General features: G+C 43.1%; 1 protein-coding gene across 4 annotated transcripts; it reads left to right on the forward strand.

Annotated features, from left to right (window-relative positions):
• Nucleotides 1–740: 740 nt before the first annotated feature.
• On the forward strand, nucleotides 741–16,460 carry FAM118A (family with sequence similarity 118 member A). Of its 4 annotated transcripts, none has more exons than XM_027789442.2 (8): nucleotides 741–865; nucleotides 4,249–4,304; nucleotides 5,515–5,767; nucleotides 7,027–7,248; nucleotides 7,828–7,956; nucleotides 8,708–8,993; nucleotides 12,316–12,348; nucleotides 13,840–16,460. In XM_027789442.2, the coding sequence occupies exons 1-8, from the start codon at nucleotides 860–862 to the stop codon at nucleotides 13,938–13,940; spliced, it is 1,086 nt and encodes a 361-aa protein (XP_027645243.1). In that variant the 5' UTR covers nucleotides 741–859; the 3' UTR covers nucleotides 13,941–16,460. The 4 variants fall into 4 exon arrangements, with proteins under 4 accessions (XP_027645243.1, XP_055664738.1, XP_055664739.1 ...); XM_055808763.1 differs by lacking the exon at nucleotides 741–865 and adding an exon at nucleotides 1,871–1,932; XM_055808764.1 differs by lacking the exon at nucleotides 741–865 and adding an exon at nucleotides 1,960–2,219.
• The last annotated feature ends 639 nt before the right edge of the window (nucleotides 16,461–17,099 follow it).

Raw genomic sequence — 17,099 nt, forward strand, 5'->3', positions numbered from 1 at the left:
TTTAGGTATTGTAAATCTGCAGGATATTCTGACCTTGAATCTCAAACTCAGGAAAATATTTAGCAAGTCTTTGTGACTCCTACCTACAGCTGACAAAATATTCTAAGATATTCAGCAAGTTATTTAGTAATACATTCCAACACTATTACAAGGCAGTGTCAAATGGCATTCCAAGCTGGATTTCACACACAGTTAGTGGGGATTAGGGAGAAGAATCTCACCGGATTCTTTTAAAACACAAGATCTTTGACCTTCAGGTTTACTGAACCCTAAATACCAGCATGTTAAAATACCTTGCTGACTGACAGGCAGTAGTGAAGTGTGAAAGGCAAAGAGCTAGAAGCATCGCAGAGTTTCTCTAACTCTATCGAACTCCAGTTTTCAGGTGAGACTGTAGTTACATTCCGACTTCTCCCTTCCTGTTCTCTCTGATCCTGTCCTCAATCTTTCTTATCACTATGATTCTCCAAATACTTGTTAAGCCTGTCTAGGGACACTGCAAGGTAATATAAAAAAAAATTACAAAGTGAGAAGTGATGCTCAGGGAATAGTACACAGAAAGTTCACAAGGACACAGTGTTCTTATGCAAACTGAGTTAGTGAAGTCGGTGCAGTCGACACAACTATTCTTGCCAAAAGTAACATCAGATATGGAGTAAAAACAGTGGCTTAATGTTTCATCTGCAAAACCAGCCATCCTGACCAAAATACTTCCTAAAGCGACATTTAACAAACAAAAGAGAACAGTCAAATCTATCGTATAGGCATGCAAGACCTGTGAATCCTGCGTGTGCCCCAAAACAACAGAAGTGACTGACCAGAGAAACAAAATCTTTTTGGACCTGTGTTTGGGAAGCTTATGCCAGTAAGTACTTCAAGTCTTCAAAAGTCTGTAAAATGGTACCATGGGTAGGTTTAAAAGCTTAAAATTGGAGAATGATGCATTTTCAAGACAGTTTTGCAACTGGAATTTGGGGGTACAGTTCTGCAACAGTATCCTTAGGCAGAAGGAGCAGCTTTTACACACCTGATACCCCCAGCGTTGCAAACAAAGTGGGACGCTGCTGTTAGAAAATACGGCGGGGCTGAACTAAGTGTTGTTTGTTAATGAAATGCCTTAATGAACCATGGTGAAGGGCGCTTCAGTTTTTAGGCTTTGGCTTTAAGAGATTAAAACCGGGGTGGGTGAACAAAAACGGAAACCCCTAAAAACCACGAAACAAAACCCCCAAACACCCCGCAGAGGAGGGGAGCGCTGGGTACCGGCGGTGCGGGAGTGCCCGGCGGTGCGGTACCGCTGCGGGCAGCCCCTGCCCCCCCCCGCCCGGCCCCGGCGGAGCCGCGAGGGGTACCAGCGCTACCGTCCCTTTCTGCCGTTTGCTTCGCTTTCTCCTCACCCTAAGACTTGTCTGTGTTCCTATATATTTCTATGTTATTTCCAATTCTTCTGCCATCTGCAAGTTTTCATAGCGCAGACCCCGTTAATCTTCACGTGTAGGGGCTCCCAGTCTCCTGGACGTGAAAACCGACCCTTCCTCCGTGCCGGGCGCCCTGCTCGTTCGGGCTTTCGCCTCCGAAGGGTCTCGGGGGCTTCCAAGGGCGCCCGGGCGCTGCCCGCCGCCCTTCCCGCCCCGGCCGAGGCGCGCACCGTCCCGCCTGGCACCGCCGCGCCTGCCGGGGGTGCAGACCCGCCCGCGCCGCTGCCACCCGGCCCCGGCAGCTCCGAGCCCGGCGGTTCGCGTTCCCCGAGCGGATTTCCCCTCGGGGCTGCCGCCGGTGCCAGCCGGGAACCGTTCTCGGGCGGAATCTTGCTCCTGGGGCGGCTGTTTCCAGCCGGCGGGGAAAGCTTTGGGGAGGGAGTGGTGGGGGCTCGTGCCGCCGGCCCCGCCCTGGGGAGCGCGGCGGGCGGGGCACACGCGGCCGCTCCCAGAGGTAACGGCGCCGGCGGGGCGGGGGGCACCGGGTCTGGCGCCGCCTGCGGAGCCGCCCGCCCCGGGGCGAGGAGCCGGGCCCGGCGGGGTAGGGGATGGCGGCCGCGGGGCTCGGCGCGGCTGGTAGAGCGGGGGTGGGTGTGCGCCGCCGGGCCGAGCCGCCGCTCCGGCTGCCGGTGGCCGTGGCCGCGCGGGGCGCCGTGTCCCGGGCAGCTGCGGGGCCTCCCGCCCCTCCGGCGCAGGGCAGGCCGGCAGCGCCGCCGGGGAGCGGCTTCCCTGCGCCCGCAGGTGAGGAGGAGGAAGGGGGGCAGTGCCGCCGGCTCTAGCCGTGCCCGCTCGCTGCGCCCAGTGGCGCCGGCGGGTTACCGGAGGGGGACGGCGAATAACGCAGGAGAAGCTGCTGCCCTGCGCAGCGTCACCGGCTTTTCCCCGGGAGAAGCGGCCGGCACGGGGCGGGGAAAGCGGCGGCCGCTGCCCGGTAGCGGTTTTCCTACATTAAACTGCCTGGGACAACCGTTCGGCTCGGTCACGCCGCTGACGGGCCGTGCCAGCGGCTAGAGCTCCTGTTCCGTGGGTAGAGCCTCGAACAGAACTTGCTTCTCAAGCAGGAAGAAGGGAGGAGAGGCGCGTTCGCTGTGCCGAGCCCCCCTCGCGTTGGCGGTGGGGACCCAGCGCCGCTGGGGGGCTGCGGGACCCGCCGGGCAGCAGCCGCACCGCGGCCCCGAGCGCCGGGCTGTCCCGACCCCATGCGCCGCCCGAGTGCTGGTGCCCAGGGCCTCGGGTCTTCCAGGTGTGCTCATGGGAGGAGTGTTTGTTACACCTAATAGGAGGATGTTCAGGACTGGGCACGGTTACTCGGGGCTCGGAGGCACGCGGAGATGCGAACTCCGTGGTCCGCAGCCGTTCAGCTGCTGCTTCCAGGAAGCAACTTGAAGGGGTAAAAGGAAACAATGAGGTCTAAAATGCTGGTACCGACAGCATCCTGTGGTGAGATGCTTATGAATTTTGGTAGCTTACCAAATTTGGTAACTTTTATAATTACCATTTTGGTAATTACCAAAACTTTCTTGGGGGTTCTTTCCTAAATAGTTCCTTGGGTGGGGCTGTAAGGTAATAAAAGTCTTTTTCAGAATAAATTGAACTTCCTTCGTCTGTTTTTACATTATGAACTCTTAACTTTTCCATATATAAAGGAGCCTTGTTCTCTATCGATTTTTAAACATTTTGCTTTAGATAGGTTAATCTGAATTTTGACTGTGTTAAAATCCTTCAGATGATAGTGCAGCATCTTTGTAGGATACTGTCAGCGAAGGAAGGGATGTGGAGAAAGTAAGTATTACAAGAAGAAAAGGTTTTTCCACTTGAAAAGACACCCTGGGTGCATTTGCAGAAGAGAGGCATGTGTTTTCCCCAGAAGTGCTGATGTCCCTTTATCCAAGGGTGGGGTTTTTTTGTTTTGCTCTTTTCTTTGGTGGGTTCACACCCCACCCCACCCTCTTCCCATCAAATGATCTCCAAACTTGGGCCTCTTGCTTCCAAATTAGCTGCCAGCATGTGAACCTGGATGCTGACAAGTTGCCTCGTGAGCCCTAAGGTCTGTCAGGATGCTTATTTTGCTTATTTGAGGGATTAGGGTCTGCAGTCTCCACAACCATGAACTAAGTTTTGAAGCCAAACAAAAAATACGTGCTTATAAAAACAAAACCAAGAATTAATGTAACGAAACTTGGGTATTTCTAAGTGATGATATTGTAGGCAAATTCTTTTGCCAAGATGCAGTTCTTTGTATGCTTTAGATATAATACAATATAGATGATATAGAAATAAGTTTTTATTTAAAATACTCACTGAGGGGGGGAAAAATTTCTTTCATGTTATATGGTCTGGTAGAGTAACCAGGGTCCCTCATGATTGTTATGTGTTGCAGAAGTCTGGTTTCCACAACTGATTATTATGAAAAAAACCTCAAGCAATACATTCATTTACTTGAAATGAATTAACATTTCAGTGAGTATGATAAATTTTATCTTGAATTTAGACACAAGTATATTTCAGCTGCATGAATAGCCATATCTCCGTTAGCCTTAAAATGTCAATGACTGAGCTTAAATGGAGTTGTGGCAGGTTTACACACACACTGTGTCAGCTTTGTTTCTGTCGGTGTGTTGCTTAACTGGGAAGGGACATACGGAGTCTTGATTTTAAAATACTTGGGTAAGAATAAATAGAAAATGCTAACAATAGTACATCTGGTTTTAATTTTGGCCTTTTCTAAGGTAGAAGCACTAAGAATTATTTTCCATTTTGTTTTACTTAGGGCTCAGAGATGGATTCATCAGAACGATCAACAATCAGAAGTGAGCAGAAATCCAGGTAACTTGTGTTGCAAACCATCTCTTAATGAAAATCTGTAAATACAGTGCAAGTACGTGACTGGAGATTGTGTACGAGGACAACATAATGCTTGAAAACTTAAACTAGTTTCTGGGATCATTTCATCTGCTGACCGAGTGCTTCATACCCAGTCAGGTTGTTTGTGAGGAATAAATAGTACACTTGCTGAGGGGAAACAATTTGTGCTGAATATAGCGGGAAGGCATGGGGGACTATCAGCAAAGTGTTATCTGTAGGCATTAGCCAGCAATCTTATCTACATGTTTGTTAATTGCTTTGCCTGAGGCCATTTCAAGTTAAACATTATAGTTTTAGCTAGGTAGATTGTGATGATTGTGAAATAAGAGGTGTTAAGCATCCGTGTTACCAGATTAACAGGAATTAAAAGTCTGTATAGGTAGTTTTGAAAGTCAAGGGAATTCTAAGGTTCTGTATTACTGAAGGCCTTGTTTGTGTATAGTGATTTCACTGTATGGTTTAAATGTGTTTTTGCTTCTTTGCAATGTAATCATGAAAGCCAGACTTGCTCTACAGTTTCTAGTGCTGGCTTGCACAGCGAATGCTGATACAAAACCGAACATGCCTTTGAGAGTAATTTGTGGTTAGTAACATCTGAATAGTGGGCTAGATGAGCCCTTGATCTGAATAAGTATGACTGTTCTTACGTTCATGTATCCTAAAGTGCGAATAAATGACAATAAAAGATTCTGCTTTTTTTCCCAGAAAACCGAAAATTTGTTTCTTTGAAATATTGTAACTTGTCCCCTTGAAATAGTTCTACTTACTTTCTATCAGACATAATATGTATTAGGTAAATCATTGAATAGTCCTTTGACTGCTTTTCGTAAAATTTCATTTGAGCTGGTGTTTGGCTAGCCCAGTGAACTGAAAATTGGTGATTGTTGATTTTGATCTATTAAGTGATTTGAAGTTGTTGCTGGTTTTTGGCTTAAATTACTTATGTGCACTTGTCTAAAATGGCAAAAAGACTTAAAGTATATTGTCACTTTGGGGAAGGCTGTGAACTGCGGCCAATACCATTCTTCTCCGTAGAAATGGAGAACTTGGTTCCTTGTATTTTGCACAAGCACTGACAGCTCATCTGGGCTTCCTGAGTCAGTCATGAGCTCTTCAGACAAGTTAGAAAATGCGCTGTAAACAATGAAGATTTTTGTTTTCTATTTTATAGAAAATTCTTAAAAAGTCTAATACGAAAACAGCCTCGGGACCTTCTTCTTGTAATTGGAACTGGGGTAAGTGCTGCAGTAGCCCCAGGGATCCCAGCGCTGTGCTCCTGGAGAAGCTGCATTGAGGCTGTAATTGAAGCAGCTGAACAGCTGGAGGTGCTTCATCCAGGAGATGTTGCTGAATTTCGTAAAAAAGTAATCAAAGACAGAGACCTGCTTGTGGTTGCACATGATCTCATCAGGAAAATGTCACCAGTGAGTATGTTTATAATGTCTGTTAATTTCTAACATCATTATATACTTTTGTTATCAACAAAAATTCTTTTCAGCTTTCTAGCTTGGGATTTTTCTGGTAAAAATTGAAATGTTGATGGTAATTGTATAGTATGCTGTACATTTTGGAGAGGCTAAAAAATGCTTCATTTTTAGTGTAAGTTTTTGTCATAATTAATGCAAGCAAGAGTCCTGAGCATGTTTCTTGGAACTGAAAGAGGAATTTATAGCTCTGCTGGCTAAAACTAGAGGTACCCTGAAAACACAGGTAGAGGTGACCCTACTGATATCCTGAGATCACGCAGAGTTCATCACCACTGCAGGTCACACTTCACTGAAGACAGTCTGTACATACCCAATTTCTCAGCCGCTCATCTTAGGTTCCAGAGATTTTCAGATTGTGTTAATAGGTTTGCCAGGTCTTCTGGTTGAAATAATTAGGGTGACATACTTACTGCTAAGTTGTGGGATGTGTTGAACATTTTGCAACACGTGGTGAGCTTCTCTACAGGCAAAATGTAATAATAGCCTCTCTTGGCAGGAGTCTGCATGTATGGTTAGGCTTTGTAGCAGATTTAATGATTAATACATTTAATCATTAAGGAGGAGTGGGGGAAAAAGGAAATAAAAGAAAAAAAACCTACAACCCTTTAGTATATCCCAGGCTCTGAATCCGGGGAATAATTTTAGTACACCAACTGATTTTCAGTAAGTGTATGCTTCAGTAAAAGCATAGAAACCTCACCTTTCTCGGTATGTAGTTAGGCCAGTGACGATATGGGGGTTATAAAACAGACTTTTTTTTTCTCTGTGTAATACAATTTATTGAATAGGAAGCTGGTATATTTTATAGAACTGTAACATGTTCCTGTCAGTCTTGGCAGAATCTCCGGGCAAATGCAGCCTACGCTTTTAGGAAAACGTACATTCATGTTTAGAAGTGATGAGTGAGATTTTAACTGTAGCAAAAATTTTTGGTTTACTGTAGCTGTACGACAGTGGTTTGGTTTTCTCATGGAAACTTATTTTGAGCTACATTGTGGAGGCAAGAGCACTTGAATAATTTGAGATCGGTTTTGATGGTTTTGTACATTCAGACCTTTATGCTTGGTATACTGTGTAAACCCTCTTGTAAAGAAATGCTTTGGCATTAAGTAGGCAAATGATGTGGGTTTTCTGTTGGAGGCAGTTAAAGTGGTGCACACGGTCCTTACAAAGTGTTCGTGTTTTTCTTTCTTCAGCGTACTGGGGATATGAAGCCCAACTTCTTCCAGGATTGTTTAATGGAGGTGTTTGATAATTTAGAACAACACATTCAGAATCCTGTTGTTCTGCAATCGATCCTGAGACTCATGGAGAGAGGCACAATGGTTCTGACTACAAATTATGATAATTTACTTGAAATATTTGGTCAGCAACAGGGTAAACCTATGGAATCTTTAGATTTGAAAGATAAGGATAAGGTATGATGAGAGCAGTAAATTTTTTTGACTTACCGGCTTTTAAGCTTCACTGAAAGATGTTTTCCTGTTTAAAAGTGTCAAGGTTAAAACTTCTTAGCATGTCTGTAAGCTAACAAGTAGATGCACAGACGTTTATTTTATGTGTCTTTTTATTCTGAATAATCTGGTAACAGTTACCGAAGTGAGTTTCAGTGACGCATTTACCAACCAATCCCTCCCTTGCCCCCCCAGACCCTCCCCCCCCCCCCAACTCATTTATGTGAAGTAATTGTTACAATCACAAATATTATTACATCTACCTGGTAGTTATTTTGCTGTTCCTATCTCTTCTGTCAGCATTGCTGGAACTTGCTTCTTGGCTGAATGCTTGTTTAGACCAAAAAGCCAGTGATATCTTCAGTATCAGCAATTTAGCGTAAGCTGTGTAATCAGTACCTAAAAGCATCTTTTGCTGCAGAAAAGTGCAAAAGAGTTTATTTCTGCTTTAAGTGGTTGTGTCAGTTTGGACAGCTGTGTAGTTTTGCCGAATCTCTGTTATTGTAGTATAACAAAAAATGTAACTTGCATAATTTGCTTTAGGTTCTTCAGTGGGCAAGAGGTCATATAAAATATGGAGTTCTTCACATTCATGGCTTATATACAGATCCCTGTGGAATGGTGCTAGATCCCTCGGGATATAAAGATGTTACTCAAGATCCTGAAGTTATGGTTCGTGTGATCTTTAAAATTTTTACTATGTTTTGCCAAACTATTTTATTGCAGTCACTGCATGCACATTACCTAAGGCTAGGGTTTTGCTAGATCACATAGATTAAATAATTGGGGCCCAGAAAAATGGCACTATTATTGAGAAAGCCAGCTATGCTGCTAGGGCAGTGTATGCTCTTGTATACTGCTTCTTCGTAAATCACAATCAAAATCCTCATCTGTATGTCATGGTTTTGGAGTTCTTTTTATTTATCTGATGAAAAAAACATTAACCCCAAAATATGAGAAGCCAGAATAAGGATTCATCACCGCCTGATTGCTTAGATGAATTATTTATATTTTTATGGGCTTGAGCTGTTACCAGTTCTGGATCTTGGACTTAATGTCATATTTTAGGTATTTTAAGAACTCAAACGTTTGGTCAAGAATATTAATTTTCCTTATTTACAGATTGACCTAACAGGAGCCTTATATTCTGTCATCATAATTCTTTTAATTTAAAATGTCCTTACTGGAAATACTTATGTGTGTACTTGATTTTTGTATGGTAACTTTGATTTTGAATATAATTTTTTTTGTAGAAACGGTGCTTGTGAAAGGTCAGTTTGCCCTGATTCTAAATGATATGCTTAGTTCAGTTCAATAGTGATGTCTGTTCTGCTTCTCCTTTTAAGTCTGACGTACTTTAAAAGTTCTGACCTTGACCTTTTGACTAATGAAGTAAATGGAGCTCTCGTGTGTTTGTTAACAGGAAGTCCTTCAAAATTTGTATCGAACCAAGTCTTTTTTGTTTTTGGGCTGTGGAGAGACCCTGCGTGATCAGATATTCCAAGCTCTTTTTCTTTATACAGTAAAGAACAAAGTAGATTTAGAACATTATATGTTGGTGCTTAAAGAAAATGAAGACCACTTTTTCAAGCTCCAGGCAGATATGCTGCTGCACGGAATAAAAGTAGTGTCCTATGGGGACTGCTTTAAACAATTCCCAGAGTATGTACAAGATCTGACTGCTCAAATCTGCAAGCAGAGAAGTCCAGGTAATGTGTCCTCTTTAATAAGAAAACTTTGAGTAGGTTCATAGCAGGATGTCGTGTCTGAGCAATCAGCAGCTGGTCTGAGGTGTTGACCTTACGTGTACCAAGCAGCAGGCCTGTGCAGCATCTTTGCTTATGAGTGGTGTGCAGAGTTGAACACATGACAAAATTGCAACCAGATTTCTTTCCATAAGATCTGTGGATTCTTGCAAATTTGATTTGTAATTGGGAATTTGTCGTTTTGTTAGCATTTGACTAAGATGTTTACTTTGTGTAATTTTTTGGCGTGAACTACTCCAGTGTATTACTACATTATATGAAATATGACACGTAAGTAAAAGAGACTAAAAGAATTGAAGGAGTTATCTGGTGGGATAAGCTTGTTGAGCCACGATATCTGGTTAAGCACAGAATGGGAAATTAAATCAGTACACCCACTAGTGTTTGGCTTAACACAGTTAAGGCTACAGGGGAGAAAACCTGAGTGTGAGCGTAATGTTTTGTGACAACAGAAGAGGCTGTGGAATAATACTCAATTTGTGACAGGGACTGGCATTCTGTACAAGGTGTTTTAATGCCAAAATGGGAAGTAACCCAGTAGGTTTGCTGAAGCTCCTGCGTTGACAGGGAGCTAAACTTTACTAACTAGGTCCATCTGTGTGCTTCCCCTCCCTGCTCCCTTCCATCCTGTTGTCTCTTAGCTAGTAAAATTCCTTAGCTGTAACAATGAAGAGCTTTTAATACAAAACCAGGGAAAAATAACAACTATATTTAAAGGAGAGAGATTTCGTTAACGTTTTCCAAACAAGGACGGTTCTCCTGTGGCTTATCCGGAGGACTGAGGAAAATAACTAAATGACCTTGGGAAGAATACTGTTTCACAGCTCTTTGGCTTACGATGTCAGTGAAACTGTTTTGTCTGAAATGACTCCCAAGTGGCGCATAGCAGGAACCTTCCCCTTGCCCCCTCCCTAAAAGAGAATTGCAGTTGTATGCCTGAATTATCTGGATGAATATTGCATTTAGACTGGATTAGATTTTTCGTTCCATGAAGGCTAGAAAAAATATTTAGCACAGCATCTGGGTTTTGGGAAGTTTGTCTGCAGACAAGTAAAAGTAAGTTAGGGTGCAGTTTCAGACACTGAACAAGCCTCAGCTTTCTAATTTGTTCTTTGGCGTACCACTGTTGATGGATGTGATGGATGTACTTTTAATAGTCTGCACGGTGTCTACAGCCTGTTGAGTCTGGAGTATCCAACTTACTGCAGAGCAGACCTTGATATTAAAACAGAGTGGGAGATATATTTATGTAAGTTTTAAATGGAAATGACTGCAAAGTCAGACTATAATGCTCCCCTTCTTACTCAGTGGGATTACTGGCTGGCATAACACTTGCAAGAAGAGGGACCTTACTCTGACTTCAAAATCTTGTTGATCTCAGTCAAAATCCCAAACAAAACTCTTTTCAAATGTGTGTTACTGTTGTCTACGTTGCCAAATTGTCAGATTTCATTTTTTTATGCTTATTTACACAGTCTTTTAAAAATAGCAGAAGTTTGTTAAAAGGTTTATATGAAAAAAAATGAAAAATGCAGGCCCTGATCCCGATAGGGTACCTCAGCCGCCCGGAAAAGCAGCACAGAAAACTGCAAGCAGTTTACTGAGTGCATTGAGGGCAGCTAGTACAGGCGCTGGAGGGCCCAGCCGGAGGAGAGGCGCTGCTGGACCTGTGGCTCAGTAGTGGAAAGGTCAAGAGCTGCTGCCTGAGCTGCAGCAATCATGCCCTGGTAGAATTCTCAGTCTACAGATGAAGCAGATGAAGTGGTACTATCCATTGTGTTTGAAAAGTCATGGCAGACTGGGAAAGTTCCCAGTGACTGGAAAAGAGGAACATAACCCCTATTCTTAAGGAAGACCTGGGAAACTACAGGCTGGTCAGTCTCACCTTCATGCTGAGGAAGATCATGGAGCAGATCCTCCTGGAGGTGATTGCTGACAGCCTGCATGGCTTCAACTAAAGGCAGATTGTGCCTGACTAATTTGGTGGCCGCCTCCAACAGGGTCACAGCATTGGTGGATGAGGGAAGAGTGAATGACTGATCTACCTGGACTTGAGCAAAGCATTTGTCACTGCCCTGCACGACATCCTCGTCTCTAAACTGGACAGACACAGATTTGATGGGTGGACCCCGTGGTGGATAAGGAGTTGGCTGGGTGGTCACACTCCAAGAGTTATGGTCAACAGCTTGGTGTCTGGTGAAGACCAGTGATAAATGGTGTTGCTCAGGGGTCCATATTGGGACCAGTGTTATTTACCATTTTTGTTGGTGACATGAACAGTGGGGTTGAATGCACCCTTGGCAAGTCTGCCAATGACACCAAGCTGAGTGGTGTGGTCGACACGCTGGAGGGAAGGGATGCCATCCAGAGGGACCCTGACAGGCTTGAAAGGTGGGCCCCTGTGAACCTTAGGAAGTTCAACAAGGCCAAGTGCAAGGTCCTGCACATGGATCGGGGCGATCCCAAGCACCAATACAGGCTGAATGATGAGTGGACTGAGAGCGGCCCTGAGGAGAAAGACTTGGGGTGTTGGTGAATGAGCACCTGAGCATGGCCTGACCATGTGTGCTTGCAGCCCAGAAAGCCGGCTGTGTCCTGGGCTGCAGCAAAAGAAGTGTGGCCAGCAGGTCAAGGAAGGCAATTCTCCCCCTCATGAGACCCCACTTCCCCACTTGTAGTACTGTGTTCAGCTCTGGGGCCCCAGCATAAGGACATGGACCTGTTGCAGTGCGTCCAGGGCAGGGCCACAAAGATGACCAGAGGGCTGGAGCACCTCTTCTGTGAAGACAGGCTGAGAGAGTTGGGGTTGTTCAGCCCGGAGAAGAGAAGGCTCTGGGGAGACCTTACAGCGGCCTTCCAGTGCCTGAAGGGGGCCTACAGGAAAGCTGGAGAGGGGCTTATTTATCAGGGGGTGTAGTCATGGGGCGAGGGCGCAGTTTTAAACTGAAAAGAGGTTATGCAAGGGAAAAATTCATTGCTGTGAGGATGGTGAGGCACTGGAATAGGTTTCCCAAGAGAGGCTGTGGGTGCCCCATCCCTGGAAGCATTCATGGCCAGGCTGGATGGGGCTCTGAGCAACCTGGTCTAGTGGGAGGTGTTCCTGCCCGTGGCAGGGTGGGTGGAACTAGAGGATCTTTAAGGTCCCTTCCAACCCAAACGATTCTGTGACTCTAAATATAACCTTGCTGTTTTGGCATGTTGCATGAAAGTATGAAAACTTTCTGAATGCTAACTTGTGCTGTTGGTGTCTCTTATACTTCCCTAGATGCTGATCGAGTGGACAGCACAACACTGTTGGGTAAGTAGTGTTCTTATTTTCACAGAACATTCCATAATGTATCAGAGATAAAGTCTTTTATTTACAAAGCCATTAAATGATTAATGTGCAGCACTCTGATTTAGCTCTGGAAGTCTGCTAAACAGATTGTCTTCTTACCCTCTTTCTTTCTTTCTACATATTAGCAGGTAGCTGCTGGATTTCAGCTGTCAATAAAATGATAAATGATAGAATGGAAAAGCTACAGTAAATGTATATAAAAAAATTATTAACGCTGATCAGAGTATTTAAAGATTATGAGGCCATGAGGTTTTGGCCTACATTTCCAGATGTTTGTCTGACTATTTTGAATGTCTTCCTTAAGAAGGTATAGAAGAGTGAATCTCAGGCTTAAACTTGTAGTACTGAAGGTGACTTTGGCTAAGCATTGTTCAGGTATCTTTGTGATACTTCTGTGAGTAAGCAGAGCAATAGTACATTCCGATTTATGGTGTAAAATAGCAAAACTTCCCTTTGAAACAAAGCTTGAAGTGAAAAAGATTACACTTCTAAGATATTTGTGCTGCTGCTGCAAATACCATCAAAATCCTATAGAAGTATCATTTCATTATTGCACGTGAGGGTCTTTGGCATTGCAGGAGATGAAGAACCCCCACTTTGTCACAATCAAAAAATACACACTTATCCAAGATACTTGTGGGCAGGCGTAAAGTCAGAGATTACTTCTTGTGATTCCAACTAGATTTTAAGCTTATCTGTCTTGCAGACAAGCTAATAAATCCCCTTTTCAGTAAAGTATAATTAGGCATCAATGGAGAAGAAAACAAAAACTTGAGCACAACTTATTCCAGTTCTACTTCACATAAAGCTCCTTTACTAACTTCTTAGTGCCCTCCTTACAAGTAATTTTAGTACCAGTTTTGTATTTTGGAATTTTGGATTTGTATTTTGGAATACATAGCAAGTAAAAAAAATTAAAATTGTTCCTTAACACAGATTTGTGTAATTCCCCATAAAAAGATGATCTAAATGTGTCATCAGGATGGATGTCCTGATTTTTGAAGGAGTTTTCCTTCTGTTCATTTTTACAGCCCAGTTATATTGTTTATACTTTCACCGGCAGCTCACACCAAGAACTCTGAATAAGGGATCCAGACTTCTTAAAGCAGCGTCTCACCTGTGAACTCCACAGGCATTACCACGCAAAAATGAAGAATTATTTTCTTCAAAAGATTAATTAGTAATTAATTAGCTGCTTCCTGTTTTATGTGTTAGCACCAGAACTTAGTGCTGGGGAAGAGCTTGAGATGAGCTGAAGTGGTTGCAGACTTTCAGTAGCGTTAGTGTTACAATTCAGAATCCAAATTATCCAAATTAATCCAAAAAATACAAGAACCTCAGTGAACCAGAATTGTGTTTATCTTAGTATTTGGTGCTTGTAATAAAAAGTATACAAAGCACGCGTATGTAGCAACATTAAAATATTTCTTCCCCCTGCTTCTGCCTCCACAGGAACTTCATGTGTGGACTGTGCTAAAAGGAAGTTAGGAGAAAATGGCAGTGACTCTCCTAAGAGAAGCAAGCAGTCAGATCATGATATCCCTACTATTTAATGAGGGAGAAAAAAGAACCCACCAAACCCAACCCAGAAGCTTTTTAACAGCAGGTGTTTTACATCTGCTGCCTGGAAAGTTTTGAGCTGAGTATTTCCATGGTTTTAAGTGGAACAAAAATTGTGCATTTTAGCCTTTTCTTTTCTAGAGCTGTAAATTTATAATGTATGTAAAGCTTGAGAGTCGTACTAGTCACTCTGCAGGCATTTCCATACTACTAAAACTGTATATGCAGGGTCACATAGAAGCAGGTACAAGTTTTCTCTGCCTGTGCTTCAAGCCAGTTGGACCAAGCTCTTACTGAGGTGAAGCCGCAACAGAGGTGATGTTTGAATCCGTCAAAAATGGCTTTGGGCATACCTGTGACTACCTGTTAGTTGCCTTTAATACGAAGGGGGGTTGTATTCTTTTCTCACGAGCTGATCTGCAGTTAGGCTGCTGGAGGTTGAACTTTTCAGGGGTCTGTCAGCACAAGGCTGCTTGCACGCTTCAGCTCCCTCAGCTGTTAGGAACAGGGAGTGTTGTTTCATGTTTCCAGAACCCACATCACAGTAACCTGATGATTTTACACTTCAGCTACAAGTATTTGGTTTTGTTTGTCAGTCTGTTAAGGCGTGAGATCACCTGGGGAGAAAAGGATGCACCATATGTACATGGGAGCTTGCTGACTTATTTGCAGTGTATTCCTATGGAAGTATTTTAAATGTTTAAATCATAGAATGTGCTGTCAGTTATCTCTGAAAGAAGATAATGGATAGTCTTAACACAGCAGAATTAAACCCAGTTATATCTAATTATGTATCTGTAGACAATCTCTACTGTGTAAGTTTGACTTCAGTGGAACTACTCAAGTGATTAAGGTTAGGCACTGCATTAACTGTTGGTTTTTTCTGAGGAGCTGCTACTTCACTTACCACTGAATTGTCTCAGCACTAAACTGACATAATTGCTAACACTGGTATTCTGAGATTTTCTGGTCAGCTGCCTCTCACCTCAGTGTCTGCAGGGGAGCGTGTTCAGGACTGTTCCTTGTCCTGACGCCGGCACATTCCTATCTGGCAGTCCTGGACAAGGCTGCTTCAGCCAGGCTTCTCTACTTACGTTCCCTCGTGGATTTGATCTGTTGCACCTTCTGAGATCACATCACACTATAATTAGGTTTTACAGGGGGTGGAAGCGATGGGTCTATCAGATGACCTTTCCCTCTGAATTGTGGTATATCAACCCTTCACGGCTGTGTCACAAAAACAATTTCTGCTTATTCTCCAGCATGTATGTGTGCAAAGTGAAAAGCTTAAAAGTGAAGGGCGTGCTTCTTTCTAGACTAGTAACTACCAAGATGGGTAGAGTTTCTGTGATGTGGAAGTCTCTCCCCGTTCTGAAGTAGGTGAAGGTCTGAGGAGGTTTTACTTAGGAAAGCAATCTTAAACAATGCCTGCGCACTGACTTTTGTCTCTTCAACCCCAGAAGGAAACATCCAGTTGTCTTTTATGACTGCCAGTCTGGAAACCTGGAGTTTAGTATATGATATAATTGCTATGGACCTCGTAAGTGGAAGTTCTCATGGTTTCAGCTGTGTTTTAAAAGGTAAAAATCAATAGCAACACCAGCCTGAACATAGACCATACATATCCTCTCCTTTGAGAAACTTATTTATGATACATCACTTTTGAACATCAAGTCATTTAGCATCAGGCATAGTATTATTTGTAAGACTAACCTCTGAAATTTGCTTCTCTAGTCAGTATGAATTGGCTGTTTTCAAAAGTGATCAGTCATGCTATTTTGGATGCTGATCTATCAGCTTAGAACACTTTAAATTGTTGCTTCAAGCTGTAGCAAAATTAATCAGATGAGAGGAGCTATTTATGACCCTGATTACTGCAATTATTCAAGCCCAGCCCTGAAGTTATGTAACACCTTATCCTGTGCCTGCAGTCAGATCCACATTAAGAAATCATATCCCCTCCCTTTGGCAGCAATCAACTTACACCTAGCATTGGTGATTCTTCAGTTTTGTAGACACTGTTGAACTGCAACGTGTACAACAGCCTCCCCTGACTCAAGTGCCATTTATCTGTATCCTGAAAAGCAGATGAGTAAGGCAGTGGTTATTTTAATGCCTAGCATACACAGCAAGAAGGTAGAAATGCCTAGTTTTGTTTTTCTCCCCCCCATCAAAAAATATATTTTAGTCATCTTAGGGATGAGACTGCCTTGAAGCTACCTTGGGGTTTAAAATACAGTCAAAAGGGACAGAACCTGCAACTTGTTCACTTAACAGATAAATGGAACAGACAAGTAACTAGTTTAAGGCCCTGTTCAAATTATTACCAGAGTGCTGTGAAAGAACTAACCATACAAATTGGCATGTTAAATGATGTTTGCCAATTCTGTTGTAGAGGGCTCTTTTTCTACTTCATATTTTTATAATCATAATAATAAAAACTGAAAACAAACTTGCTATTTATTATTTTATTTTGCTCAAGTAGTGTAATAAAGGTGATAGGACATCTCTGATGATGGTGTACACTTTAATAAAATATTTAAAGCCAACTATACCATTCCTGTATAGTAGCTAAAAGGTGTAGCTTTCACAATTCTTCACGCTGTTCTTTTATTTCAACCAAGTGTTCCTATCAAATGGTTGAAATAACCTCAAACCAAACCTTCTCTACTTGAAATACATAGACTGATGTGGGTCAAAGATCATTGAAAGGCACTAGAGGCTGCTCTTCTGTTTGTCATTAACACTAATGACTTCCACATATGTCAGTGGATTCTGAATTAAGGGACTGATGCCACCTCACAACTGACTGATTCTCAGAGTAAATAATTTTATAACAAAGTGTAGCAACAACCTAAGTATTTCATAAAGATGTCTACAGTGCAGGTGGGCACATTTATGTGACTGATATGTTCCTACAGGAACACATTACCTACTGCCTGCATGTCATTCCTTCCTCCTGCAGTAACCCCACACGTGCTGACATCATCCATCGTGTGCAGCAAGCACAGTATCAGCAGCATGTTACAAGGCAGATGTAGAAGCAGCATGGTGGGTGAAAGGAAGTCAGTATATGAACATAAGAAGATGTAATTTTATTAGGAACAACCACAAACCAAATAAAGCTCTTCAGCATACAGAGGTGAAGCACA

This window comes from Falco peregrinus, chromosome 6 (assembly GCF_023634155.1).
Source record: "Falco peregrinus isolate bFalPer1 chromosome 6, bFalPer1.pri, whole genome shotgun sequence".
NCBI classification, from domain to species: domain Eukaryota; kingdom Metazoa; phylum Chordata; class Aves; order Falconiformes; family Falconidae; genus Falco; species Falco peregrinus.

What these genes read in the sequence shown, in the direction of transcription:
- FAM118A (XM_005239362.4), top strand. Translation starts at nt 3,496, where the DNA reads ATGCTGACAAGTTGCCTCGTGAGCCCTAAG. An exon ending in GTTGCCTCGTGAGCCCTAAG is followed by an intron (nt 3,526 to 4,248) that starts GTCTGTCAGGAT and finishes TGTTTTACTTAG; the next exon opens with GGCTCAGAGATGGATTCATC. An exon ending in AGAAGTGAGCAGAAATCCAG is followed by an intron (nt 4,305 to 5,514) that starts GTAACTTGTGTT and finishes TCTATTTTATAG; the next exon opens with AAAATTCTTAAAAAGTCTAA.